At 40.3% G+C, this 14,332-nt stretch overlaps 1 protein-coding gene across 1 annotated transcript in view; it reads right to left on the minus strand.

Moving 5' to 3' along the window:
* Positions 1 to 901: 901 nt before the first annotated feature.
* The window catches only part of LOC101725172 (IQ domain-containing protein F5), a 66,059-nt gene continuing 52,628 nt past the window's right edge, over positions 902 to 14,332 (minus strand). The window contains exon 3 of the mRNA XM_021240372.2: positions 902 to 2,264. Within this exon, the coding sequence (XP_021096031.1) occupies positions 1,831 to 2,264 (434 nt within the window). The 3' untranslated portion in view covers positions 902 to 1,830. The remainder of the gene's footprint in view (positions 2,265 to 14,332) is intronic.

Raw genomic sequence — 14,332 nt, forward strand, 5'->3', positions numbered from 1 at the left:
CTTCACCTTGGACATCATCTCCTGGCTTCTATTGCAGACTCTTCAACCTTCCAGGGCAGATCCTTCAGCCTCATGATACAGATTTACCCGGGACTCTACAGTGAGCTACAGGCCTCGAATTCTGACGGGATCCTTTGGATTTCCAAAACACACAGCCCTTATGCACTCTTCTACACCTGACTCCGCAGGCAGTCATTGTAAGCCTATCTTGTAAATCTTTATATACTTCTTGTATATTCTGCATTAAGTCTGTTTCTCTCGTAAACACTGATACACCATCTGAATCGAACAAAAGAAACCTAGGCTGAGTCACAACAGTTTCACTTCTGGGCATACATCCAAAAGAATTGAAATCAGAATCTGATAGAAATATTTGTACATCTACATTTATAGGAGCATTATTCAAATAGCTAAAAAATTCAAATTTGCAACACAATATCAATTGACAAATAAATAGGTAAAATCAAAATGTGGTATATGCATTCATTGGAATATTATCCAGCCTTAAAAAGGAAACCCATGCTGGATGCAGTGGTACACATCTGTAATCTCAGCATTTAGGAGGCTGAGACAGGAGGATCACTGCAAGTTCAAGGTCAGCCTGGACTACACAGTGAGACTTTGTCTCAAAAAAAAAAAAAAAGAAAACCCTGACACATGCTATAACGTGGATGAATCTCTAAGACAGTGATGGCAAATCTTTTAGAGACTTAGTATCAAACTGCAACCCAAAACCCACTTCTTTATCACAAAGTGCCAACATTGAAACTAAACCTGAATACTGAGGTTTTTAGAAAAAAACAAGTCTAGCCAGGGATTTAGCTCAGTGGTTCTGCCACCTGCCTCTCAAGCACACGGTCCTGAGTTCAATCCCTAGTGCCAAAAAAAAGAAAAAGGAAAGAAACAACAAGTCTACATTAACATCTTTTGTCTTAAAAGAAAAACACAGTAACACATGTGCCATAGATTCACCACAACTGCTCTTAAGACATTATGCTGAGTTGAACAAGCGAGTCATAAAAAGACAAGCAACCTAGAATAATCAAATTCATAGAGATAGAAAGTAGAATTGGTGTTTTTTCAAGGGACAATGGGAGTGAGAAATGGGAATTTATTGTTTAATGAGTACAAGGTTTCTGTTTTGCAAGAAGAAAAAGTTCTGGAGATTGGGGCTGGAGATTTAGCTCAGTGGTTCTGCTGCCTGCCTCACAAGCACAAGGACCCTAGTTCAATTCCCAGTACCCCCCCCAAAAAAAGTTCTGGAGATGGATGTGGTGATAACTACATATGTGCTTAGTGTCATTGAACTGTACACTTGAAAAAGTTAAAGTGGTAAACTGTATGTTATGTTTGTTTGGCTTGGGTTTTTTTTGGTACCAGATATTGAACTCGGGACCTTGCACTTGCAAGGCAGGCGCCGGAACCACTGAGCTAAATCCCCGGCCCAAATTGTATGTTATGTATATTTTACCATAATTTCAAAAATAAATCTTAAATCTTGTATTTAAAAAAGAGCAAAGAATGGCAGAGGCTACATGTTGCATAACTACACGAGACCGTTTACATAGTCTTCCTGGTGTTGGTCACCTGGCAACCATGGCATCCTAAATCACCCACCTGTGGCAGACATTGCTCATCAATCCCAAGCCCATTCAACCAGTGGCTAGGCTCTTAGAAACCTTCTCCACATGTGACCACCCCCAAAACCCCTGCGGATTCCTTAGAGCTGACTTGTGAGAAGCCTCACATCTGCCATCAATGGTTCCAACAATGACCTCTTGGAAATATGTCTGATAAAGAGATCTGGAGACACAGATGTAGCAGACCTGGTCATTCTTTTAATGGAAGGGGTATGCATTGGTGCACCTTACAAGCCTGTGAGCCCAGAGAGATTTCAAGCTGAATATTTAGTTGGTTATCTTTGAGTTCATACTCACCCTGAATAAAACCACGTGAATGGCAATTGTGCCAACGCCAATAGACCTGAATGATTCGGACAGCGTTTAAGAAACGACAGTACGACTGGCGGATGCGCCACATTCGGATCCAAGACTGCAGTTTGACGGCTGCCCATTCCCTCCGTGCATAGAACTCCAGCGCCATCCACCGCCTCTTCTCCAGCTGCCTCGCTTGTATCTGCCTCCACCAGCACTGAATGATCCAAACCCTGAGGGCTACATGCAGCAGCATCCATCGCAGAAGCGTGCCACGCCACCAGGCCTGGATAAACACAGCAGCAGACTCTCTTGTCATCTCTTTGGGGCCTTGGAAGAGAAAACAGAATTTTTACAAGCTTAAGAAACTCAGAATATACCAGGAAGGGGTCCTGTACCAACAGTGGCCCAATCCTCAGAAGTTCAGGAGCCCTGGGTGTGCACAACTGGACCCAAAAGACCAGGTAGGTGTCCTGCCTCTGCTATTCTCTGTTCAATGGACAAGGACCCAATACCTTTGGGCCTCAGTGCTCCTGTCTGTAAAATTGAGGTACACTTGCCCTAGCTACTGCACCAAATTTTCCAGACCTAGTTGGCCAGTCTAGAACAAGAACATCATGATTTAGAAGTAGAAGTGATTCAAGTTTCTCCTGGGCAGGGCCACTTACATGAGATTATCACCACCTCTTCAGAGCCCTTCCACCTGTGGGGAACTGGTATCCTTTGCTCATCCTGCCCCTCACCTCAGGTTAAACTCACAACCTGCTGTCCCTTCTGGATCACCCAAGCAGTAGAAGATTCCTCCACCTAACCCATGTTATCAACAGCTTAAACTTCAGTTAACACACACATTGGTATATACACACATGAAAACACACTAATCCACACATTTTACAATAGGGCTTCCCATACCCTGCCCCTTGCACTCCCCAAGTGCAGCCCTGACTTGTAGCTCCCAGCCCCACATGGTCTAGGCTCACACCCTTCTGCCTCCTTATCTCAGCCAGACCCATATCTGTCTACCTAAGAGGGAAATGAGGACAAGGATACCAAAGGAGGAGTCAGTCCCTATTCATCCCAGCTGTTTGTACCACAACCATTCACTCCAATCTGCCTGAAACACCCTGGGCTTATACCTACTATCCTGGTATACACGGACGATGGCAAGTGCCCCTCTCACTAAAATGTCTCTTTGGACAATAAATCACATGGTCACTCACAGTCCTCTAAGTCACTCCTTTGGACCACAAGAGTTAGAGATGTCACAGTCAAGGCTCTCCCCAGTGGCAGAGCATGGACCCACCTACCCACAAAGCTGGAGAAGGCATTGGCAGTGGGAGGAGGGGATTAGGGTGAGGGAGTCAATTCCCTCTTCACTGTTTTGCTCCTTCAGGCTCTGTTCTAGCAAGGGGATCTCATTATTATCTTCAGAGTTGTTTGCTGTCCTTTTGCATTGGAGTTGGCGGGGGCGTGGGGGGTAAGATAAGGGTGCTCTCCTTACCACTAGGTGCCAAGCCAACCACAGGCTTGGCTTCCTGGTCCTTTCTGGGATTCCAGACATGGAGGGAGAGCCCTCCCAATGTAACTATGGGAAACTTACCCTACTCTCTCAGAATGTTTGGGCAAATCTGTCTCTTACAAGAACACCCCTTACCCTGATGGATGGTCAAATCCCTGAAAGTTTTTACTCCACTAAATTACCCATGGTTAGGGGCTAGATGGTTCCATCACCCTCGGTCTGCACTCCTCCAGCCACAGTTTCAACAAAAAGAGTAAGGGAAAAAGAGCAATGATGTCATAAGGGTACCTATGACACAGGCACCAGGATGGCACCCGAAAGTTGAGCCCCTTCTAAGGAAAACTCAGAAGACTTGTCCTTACTTTCCTATAAGAATGACTACAAAATCATCTAAAATACTAACCCATTGGCACAAAGGTATATAAGGATGCTCATTACCTGGGTAGTATTCATTAAATGTTTTTTAGCTCATTTAAACAATGGTACATCAAATAAAAATTAGAATGAGTTTAATCTCTACATACTAATATAGAAGGGTATATGAGTTTAGTAGTGAAACAAATCAAAATGAAGAATAAAGTGACCCAAATATAAGGACATATTTATACACATGTGTTATAAAGACATTATCCCAAAAGGGGATGAGAAAAAAAGCAATGATCATCCCCAGTAGGGATAGTTTGAGGGAAGAGGATAATCTCCCTCACTGTGGCTAAACCCTCTATGTCTGGCCCGTCTACAAGCCCCCCGGTATCAGCCCCCTGAGAGATCAGGACACACACACAGCCCAGAAAGTCCCATGAAGTCCCCAGGACCATCTCTGGCTCAAATGGGTTTAAGTGCTCTTCTGTCTTCCTCTCCCTCTGAGAGCTCTGAGGCCACAATCAGATGGATAAGGCTTAGCACTGTCCAAGCAGGAACCCACCTCTGCCTGCACCCAGGCTCTAAAGACCCACCTGGATATTGTGAGGCCTGGGCCACCTTCAGAGTTGCAGTCCCAGAGGTCATTGAGGTGTGCACTTGGAATGGATGAGGTAAAGATGGGAGAGTCTGTGTGGTCTATAGGGAGAATACAGGGAAGAGGAAGAGGCCATGTGAAGCTGAAGTCATGTGAACCTGTTGGCGTGAAGTCAATGGGATGAGAAGGTAGGGGAGGAGAAAATGGGAAAATGATAGAGAAGTGCTATACAATAAGATGGGCCCTTGCCTTTCCTCCATTTTTTTCCCCACAGAATGTTTTGATTTAGAAATAAAAGTTTGTGCTGCTGGCCTCTTGCCCAGTGTATCAAAATGGTTTGTGACTGAACTGTGTGACCTTTCAGGAATGTTCTGTTAAGCTATGCCCCCTCACAAGAAGGTTCTGTTAAGATCTGCCCCTCTGCTTCAGGAATGTTCTGTAACTCCACCCCCTTTCAGTGAGCATGCTCACACAGCATGTGTTTCGGGAGTGTTCTGTAACTCTGCCCCCCTACTTCAGTGAGCTTGCTCACCTAACCTGTAGATCCCTACATAAGGAGGCTCTCATTTCTAGTAGAGCACTCAGACTCCTCTGAGCCCACCAGGGGCTTGCCGGTGTAATAAAGGCTTTTTCTCCACCTCTTCAACTGACTATCAGATTCTCAAGTCTTCAAATTATGAGAGCTGTGTTCCAGAGCCACCACACCGAGCTGTAAAGCTCAGCTGTGCCTCAGAGCTGCGACCCAGAGCTGCCACACTGAGCTGTAAAGCTCAGCTGTGCCTTCCTAGCTGTGGCACTTAGCTGTGACACTGAGCTGTAACACTTGGCTATAGCACAGAGCTGCTCTGCTCTGCCACAAAAATAGTAGGCTACCCTGTGTGGGACAGGACGGGTATAGGAAGCACTCATTTGAAGATGAAAATGTTGGCTAGGCCCTGGGAGATCTGTATCAGTTTAGTGCCTCCCTGTGATATAGGAGGTGAGATGTGGCAAAGCTGGCTGGAGAAGTGGGCAGGACTGTAAATTACAAAACCCCACCCAGGGCTGCGCCAGATGATTTTCAGGACACCACGAGATGTGGATAGCATAGAGAAGACCAAATGCCCCAAGGAGCTCGCTATCATGACTCTTGGTACCGGGGATCGAACTCAGGACCTTGCACTTGCGAGGCAGGTGGCGGAACCACTCAACTAAATCCCTGGCCCTCGCTATCATGACTCTTCATGGTAGCCCATGTTGGGTCTCCCAGACCTAGAGAGTGCTTTTATTTTTGCTCTTTTTCTTTTCCTCTTGTGTTCAGCCCAAGTTTGCTCAGCAGACCTAATTCTTCCCTTTCCTCTTTACCCCTCAATTTTTAATAAACTTTTGGCATCACTTTTGGCTTCTGTCATCCAATTCTTTGTTTGAAACAAGAAGGTCCTGGAATACTTCTGTTTGGCGAGCCATTTCTAAAGGAACTACTCGACAACAATGACTGCTGTATGGGTTCATCTACACTTACTCCTGGGCACTGTGACACCAGGAGAGCCTCCAGGGATCACTCAAGCAACAGCTCCCCTTCTCCTAACAATAACTATTCACTATTCCACCAGTATAGTGACTCTTTTCATTACCTGCACATTTCTTAGCAAAAGAATGAAGAGACCAGGTCACAGCCATGGCTTTAAATTTAATGGGACTTTGCTGCCACCTGTCTTGCAAGCGCAAGGTCCTGAGTTCAATCTCCAGTTCCAAAAAATAAATAAATAAATAAATTTAATGGGACTCTTACTGCAACCCCTGCTACACACCTCCCCTCCCTAGAATCTAATCAGACAGAACCTGAACCTTCAGGGACAGAAAGTGCAAATCCCCATGTGGATAATGAGTCCACTACCATTGCCACACACTGATTCCTAAGCACCTACTCACTAGGAACTGAACACCAGCCACATAATGAGCATTGACTGAGGGCATGAATTAGCATACCCGTAAGCAAAATCCAGCCAGCCAGGCATGGTGGTGCATGCCTGTAATCCCAGCACTTGGGAGGCTGAGGCAGGAGGATAGCCTCCAGTTCAAGGCCAGCCTGACTACAGAGTGAAACCCTGTCTCAAAAAAAAAAAAAAAAATCCAACTCATCGCCTGTTTTTGTGCTGCAAAGAATGGCTTTTTACATTTTTCCGTGGTTGAAAACATGCAGAATAGCAATATTTAGTAACATATGAAATTCAAATTTCTGTGTCCATTAAGTTTTATTTGAACCCCACTATGCTTATTATTTATATTTTGTCTATAACCACATTTGCACTACAATGACAGAGTTAAATAGTTGTGACAGAGATCATATGTGGCATTCTCATCATGCCCCCCTCCTACTCAGCACACCAAAACCACAGTGGTACAGTTGTGACCAGTGTTTTCTGTATCACACATACTGCTGTACTGTGATCTATTGCTTATTACCAGTGCTTATCATGTCAAAATAACAAGAGAAGAAGAAAGAAGACTTTAAATGTTACACTTTCAAGACAATGGCAAGCCAGGAGTGGGTGACATATGCCTGTAATCCCAGCACTCTGGGAGGTTGAAGCAAAAGGATGATCACAAGCCCGGCCTGGGCAATTTAGCAACTTAGCAAGACCTTGTCTCAAAATAAAAAACAAATAAAAGGGCTGAGGATGTAGGTCAGTGTGAAGCCCTGGTTCAATCCCCAGTACCACACACACACAAACACACACACACGCATACACACGCACACGACAATGGCAAAGCATTGTGTTCATTATGCAATGATGCTAAAGTGATGGTAAAAGAATACAATTACAATAGTATGTAATTACCAGATTTAGCAGTCCACAATATTTTTAACTCATAAGACAACAAAGATCATGAAAGACATTTTCAAACTATGAAAGTAATCCTGCAACCAAACTGACTTCCAAGTTGCTCATTTGCCAGCAAAGCAGAGAAAGCTGTTACCAGTAGCAGATTAATTGAATTAGTCTAATTGAGCAGCTGAAGAAATGTCTCCAGAAAAAATAAACTTAACATTATTAGCCTTTCAATGAGAATAGCTACTTGAAGAGTTGAAGACATGGGGAACACCATCAATAGTCAAATTAAAAATAAGGCAAATGATTCCAAATGGTTTCTCTTATTTCCTAATGGGTTGATAGAGGAACCGATACAGCCTAGCTGTTGTTTATTAAAGGGGCAAATGTCAGGTTTAACATAACAGAGGATTAAAGTGTATAAATAGTATGTAAAAAACAAATATGTGCAGAATATTTGTTGAATGACAAAAAACTAATTCAATACCACTTGAAATGGACTCTGCCAAGATGTGATAAATATAATAGTAGTAAAAATATGGGTGAAGCAGAAAAAAGACTTAATCTTACAAAGCTTGTGAAACTGTATGGTGCTTAAAGACTGCAGTTACCCATTGTACTCATCAGTGGGTATTAAGTGAAAAATACTGGAATCTATCATGTTATTGAACCAATAGCGTCAATGGTGAACTTCACTTGGCATTATTGACTTTAACATTATCATCAGTTCCATGCATTTCTATCAGAAGGAATATGCTGACTTGCTTCACACACAGCTGTTCCATGGCTCAGCATGGTTTGATTGGAAACTTAAATTCAAGGACAAGACTAAGATTTTTCTGAATGAGAAAAAACTGCCCCCAACTATCATTATCAAACACTGAATGGCACTAGAAATTACCTGCTTCTGCTGTCATCATGTTTCTTAATGAATTAAACCTGTAATTAAAGGACAACCCAACGCTGATAAGTAAAACTGATACAATATTCTGGTCCAGTCATAGTAATGACAAATTAGTCTGAATCACAAGTAATGTCAAGTTTCTCTACATCTTCCTGAACTATCAAAAGCTAAAATTATAAGTTAGCTATCTATTCCCACAGAAATTTCAAGAGATGTCTTTGCTGACCTCAAACTATAGTTCTAGCAATAACTTTTTTCTCAGATTTCTGTGCAAATACAAGAAGAGTTTCCATAGTTCTGGATTTATTTGTCTAAAGAATTGAAAAGCAATCACCTAAATTTCAATTGGAAAGAATTAATCTACAATATAATGACATGCTTAAAGGCACACGTCAAGAGAAGAATTTAATAGAACTTTATAAATGTCTCTGGTACAAATCCTAAAGTCCAAAGGCTAGAGAATTCATAAATCCCCAGGAGGGAATAAATTCACAGTTCAACAATAAACAGTGAATTTACCCTTCCTCCACATTCTTGTTCTCCTGGGATCCTCAGTGGATTAGAGGTACCCACCCACACTGGTGAGGGCAGTCTCCATGCCTCAGCCTAACAATTCAAATGCTAATCTCTTCCAGAAACGTCCTTGTAGACACACCCAAAAGTCAGTTTCCACTAGCTATCTGAGAATCCCATAGCCCAGTCAAATTGATGCAGAGGGCCAGGATGTAGCTCAGTGGCACCATACCCCTGCCTCACAAGCACAAGGTCCTAAATTCAATTTCGGTTTTAAAACAAAAATGATGCATAAATTAACCATCATTGGGAGTTCTTTGTATATTATGGATACAAGCTCTTTGTTGGATATGTGATTTATAGTATCTCCCATATCTGGCTTATATTTTCCTTCTCTTAACAGTATCTTTCACAAATGTCTAGTATATAATTTCTTTTTCTTTTATAGACTCTTTCTAAAGGTAATAAAGATTTTCTCCTATATTATCTGTAAATTTTTATAGTTATATATTTTACATGTATATCTATGATTAAGTTATTTATTTTGAGTTAGTTTTTGTATAAAGTATGAGGATTCCATTGAAATTTATTTATTTTTTGCAAATGAATTTCCAATTGTTCAAACAAATTATTGAAAAGACTATCCTTTTTCCATTGAAACCCTTTGTGTCTTTATCAAAAATTGACGGCATTTGCTATATGAATCTATCATTGGACTAGTCTGTTCCATTGGACTGGTCTAGTCATTGTAATACTGGTGATGCCTTCACCAGTACTACAGTTGTATTTATTATTGTAACTTTGTAATAGAGTAAGTCTTAAAACCAGCTACTAGTACAAGAGCTTTACTCTTCTTTTTCAAAAGTGTTTCATTATTCTAATGATTTTGACTTTCATTTCAATTTTAAATCAGACTGTCTATACCTGTAAAAATCCTTCTGAGATTTTGATTAAAATTATATATATATATATATATATATATATATATATACATATATATTTGTACTGAGGATTGAACTCAGGACCTTGTGCTTCTGAGGCAGGCACAGCGTCACTGAGCTAAATCCCCAGCCCAGAATTATATTAAATTTATAGATCACTTCGGTGATAATTGCCATCTTTACTGTGCTGTCCTCCAATCCATGAACACGGTGTGTTTCTCCATTTATTTAGGTCTTTTTTGGTTTCTTTCATCAATATCTTGTAGTTTTCCAACTGTAGATCCATGTACATTTTGTTAGATTTACAACTAAGAATTTCATTTTATGGAACTATAATAAATATTATTTTTTAACATTTAAGTTTCCAATTGCTCATTGTTTTTTTTTGTATTAAATTCTTTTATTGGTACATTGTAGGTATACAACACAATTACATTTCTCATTGGGAATTGTACCTTTATATAATGCATCTTGGTTCTTATTTTTTCCCCATTCCTAGCCCTCCCTTCATGCCCTCCACCCTTCCCTATTTACAAAGACTTTATTTCCATTTTTTCCATTTCTCAGCATTTTTTCCTTTCCTTTTTTTCCTTTCCCCTGTGCCTCCCACTATCCCTACCCCTTTGGACCTTTTATTCTTATTTTACATTATCAATTATTCATTCTAATAATTGGTACATTTTAGGTATACAATATAATGACATTCATCATTGGAAATTTGCACCTTTACATAGTCTCTCTTGGTTCTTGTTTTTCACCCTTGCCCAGCCCTCCCTTCAACCCCTCCAGCCCTCCCTATTTACAAAAATTTTGTTCCTATTTTTCCATTTTCTCATATTAATCCCATTCCCTTCTATCCTTTCCCTTAGCCCTCCCACTTCCTTCCCCTTTGCCCCTTTTCTTCCTATTTCACATGACCTATTATACATTTAGTCCTTATTTACACTTTCAGTTTCTCACACCAGAGAAACTATTCGGTATTTACACATGTGTGTCCTATTTATTTCACTTAAGAGTATTGCCTCAATGTGCATCCACTTAGCTAGAAATGTCTCTAATTTCTCATTTTTTATGGTTGAGTAGTACTCCATTTTATTAAAAAAACCCACATTTTCTTTATCCAGTCTCCAGTTGATGGGCATTTGGGCTGTTTCCAAGTTTTAGCTATTACAAACTGTGCTGCTATGAACATGGGTGCACATATATCACTGTAGTATGATTCTTTTAATTCTTTGGGGAAGATCCCCAGCAGTGGAATAGAGGGGTCAAATGGGACTTCCAGTCCTAGTTCTTTGAGGTATCTCCATACTGATTTCCACAGTGCTTGCACCAGTCTACACTCCCACCAGCAGTGGAGCAGGGTTCCTCTTTCCCCACAGCCCCGCCAGCATTTGTTATTGGTTGATTTCATGATAGCAGCCATTCTTTCTGGAGTGAAGTGGAATCTCAGCGTTGTTTTCATTTGCATCTCTCGAATGACCAGTGATGTTGAACATTTTTTCATGTATTTATTTGCTATTTCTACTTCTTTGTCTGAGAAATGTCTGTTCATTTCAGATGCCCATTTTTGGATTGGGTCTTTAAATTTGGGAGGTCTGATCTTTTTAAGTTCTTTATAGATTCGAGATAGTAGACCTTTGTCTGAGGAAGAGCAAGTGAAAATTTTTTCCCACATTGTGGATTGTCTCTTCATACTGCTGGTGGTTTCTCTTGCTGTGCAGAAGCTTTTTAATAAGAAGAGATCCCATTTGTTGATTCTTTGTGCTAGTTCACGGGCAACTGAGGTTTTGCTCATAAAATCTTTTCCTACACTGATGTCTTCAAGGGTTCTACCTAACCTCTGTTCCAACTGGTTCAGAGTTTCTATTTTAATATTTAGATCTTTAATCCATTTTGATTTTAGTTTAGTGCATGGTGAGAGATAGAGGTCTAGTTTTAATCTTTGACAAGTTGAAGCCCAATTTTTCCAGCACCATTTATTAAAGAGGCTATCTTTCCTCCAGTGAGGGTGTTTGGCTCCTTTGTCGAGGATGAGATGGCTGAGTGTGTCTGGCGTTGTTTCTGCATCTTCTAATCTGTTCCACTGGTCCTCAAGCCTGTTTCTTTGCCAGTACCATGCTGTTTTTATCACAGTAGCTTTGTAGTAGAGTTGCAGGTTGGGGATTGTGATACCCCCTGCCATGTCTCTGTTACCTAGAATTGCTTTTGCTATTCTGGGTCTCTTCTTGCTCCAAATGAATTTTTGGATTGTTTTCTCAAGGTCTATGAAGTATGCTGCTGGGATCTCAATTGGAATTGGATTAAATCTATATATCAGGTTTGGAAGTATGGCCATTTTCACTATATTAATCCTTCCTACCCAGGAGCAGGGGATGTCTGTCCATTTTCTGATATCATCTTCAATCTCTCTTTTCAGAGTGCCATAGTTTTCAGAGAAGAGGTCTTTGATTTCTTTCATTAGGATGATTCCTAGGTATTTCAGGTTTTTGGATGCTATTGTGAAAGGAATTATTTGCCCTATTTCTCTCTCAGTGAGTCTGTCATTCGTGTAGAGGAAAGCTATTGATTTTTGTGTGTTGACCTTGTAACCAGCTACTTGACTGAATTTGGTTATTAAGTCTAGAAGACTTTTGGTGGAGTTCTTGGGGTCTTCTATATAGAGTATCATGTCATCTGCAAATAATGACAATTTGACTTCTTCATTTCCTATCTTTATTCCTTTTATTTCTTTCTCTTGTCTAATTGCCATGGCTAATGTTTCCAGAACTATATTGAACAAGAGTGGTGATAGTGGACATCCTTGTCTTGTTCCTGATTTTAGTGTGAAGGATTTCAGTTTTTGACCATTTAGTATGATATTGGCTGTTGGTTTTTCATAAATGACTTCTATCAGTTTGAGGTAGAGACCATCTATTCCAATTTTTGTAGGGTTTTTATCATAAATGCATGTTGGATTTTGTCAAATGCTTTTTCTGCATCTATGGAGATAATCATATGGTTTTTGTCCTTGGCTCTATTGATATAGTGTATTACATTGATTGATTTGCATATATTGAACCATCCCTGCATCCCTGGGATGAATCCCACTTGATCAGGGTGTATGATCTTCTTGATGATCTTCTGCATTCTGTTTGCCAGTATCTTAGTAAGGATTTTTGCATCTATGTTCATTAGTGAGATTGGCCTATAGTTCTCTTTTTCGGTTGGGTCTTTCTCTGCTTTGGGGATCAAGGTGATGCTTGCTTCCAGGAATGAATTTGGGAGTATTGCTTCCCTTTCAATTTCATTGAAGAGTTTAAACAGTAGTGGCAGCAGTTCCTCTCTAAATGTCTTGTAGAATTCAGCAGTGAAACCATCAGGGCCCAGGCTTTTCTTAGTTGATAAGTTTTTAATTACATTTTCAATTTCATTGGTTGATATTGGGTTGTTTAGAATTTTTAGGTCTTCTTCATTCAACTTTGGTAATTCATATGTATCTAGGAATCTGTCCATTACTTCTGTGTTGTCCATCTTATTGGCATATAGGTTCTGAAAGTAGGTATTGATGATCCTCTGGATTTCTGCTGGGTCTGTTGTAGTTTCACCCTTTTCATTCCTAATTGCACGGATTTGGGCCTTTTCTTTCCTTTTTCTGACAAGGTTGACTAAAGGTTTATCAATTTTGTTGATTCTTTCAAAGAACCAACTCTTGGCTTCATTGATTTTTTGTATCATTCTCTTAGTCTCCATTGCATTGATTTCTCCTCTGATCTTTATAATTTCTTCCCTTGTATGAGCTTTGGGGTTGTCCTGCTCTTCTTTTTCTAGAAGCTTGAGGTTGAGCATCAGGTTGTTTAATTGGGCTCGTTCTGTTTTCCTAATATGCGTATTCACTGCTATGAATTTACCTCATAAGACTGCTTTCATTGTGTCCCATAGATTCCGATATGTTGTATTGTCATTGTCATTTAATTGAAGGAAATGTCTGATTTCTTCTTTAATTTCCTCTGTGACCCACTGGTTATTCAGAAGTGTGTTCTTCAATTTCCACATGTTTATGAAATGTTTTGAGTTTCTTTTGCTATGGATCTCCAATTTCATTGCACTATGGTCTGATAATATACAGGGGATAACTTCAATTCCTTTGCACTTACTTAAACATGTTCTATGTGTGAGTATGTGGTCTATTTTTGAGAATGACCCATGTGCAGCTGAGAAGAATGTGTATTCTGACTTTGTGGGGTGGAAGACTCTGTAAACATCTGTTAAGTTCATTTGTTCAAGAGTTCGATTGAGTTCTAGTATTTCATTACTTATTTTTAGTCTAGTTGATCTATCTATTTGTGACAGTGGGGTGTTGAGGTCCCCCACTACAATTGTATGAGTGCATATATGGCTTTTCATGTCCGTTAGTATTTGTTTTATATAGTTGGGTGCACTAGAGTTTGGTGCATAGATATTTATGATTGTCATCTCTTCCTCTTGGATTCTTCCCTTTACAAGGATGTAGTGTCCTTTTTCCTCTCTCTTAATTAGTGTTGATTTGAAATCTACTTGATCTGCCAAGAGGATAGCTACTCCTGTTTTTTTCGGGTTCCTGTCGCATGCAGTATTGTTTTCCACCCTTTAACTTTCAGTCTATGAGTTTCCTTTTGAATTAAGTGTGTTTCTTGTATGCAGCATATTGTTGGATTTTGCTTCTTGAACCATTCTGCCAGTCTATTTCTTTTGATTGGTGAATTGAGACCATTAACATTGATGGTTATAACTG

This window comes from Heterocephalus glaber, unplaced genomic scaffold (assembly GCF_053883595.1).
Source record: "Heterocephalus glaber isolate CG9 unplaced genomic scaffold, H.glaber_assembly_v1.0 deba00001504, whole genome shotgun sequence".
NCBI lineage: Eukaryota > Metazoa > Chordata > Mammalia > Rodentia > Bathyergidae > Heterocephalus > Heterocephalus glaber.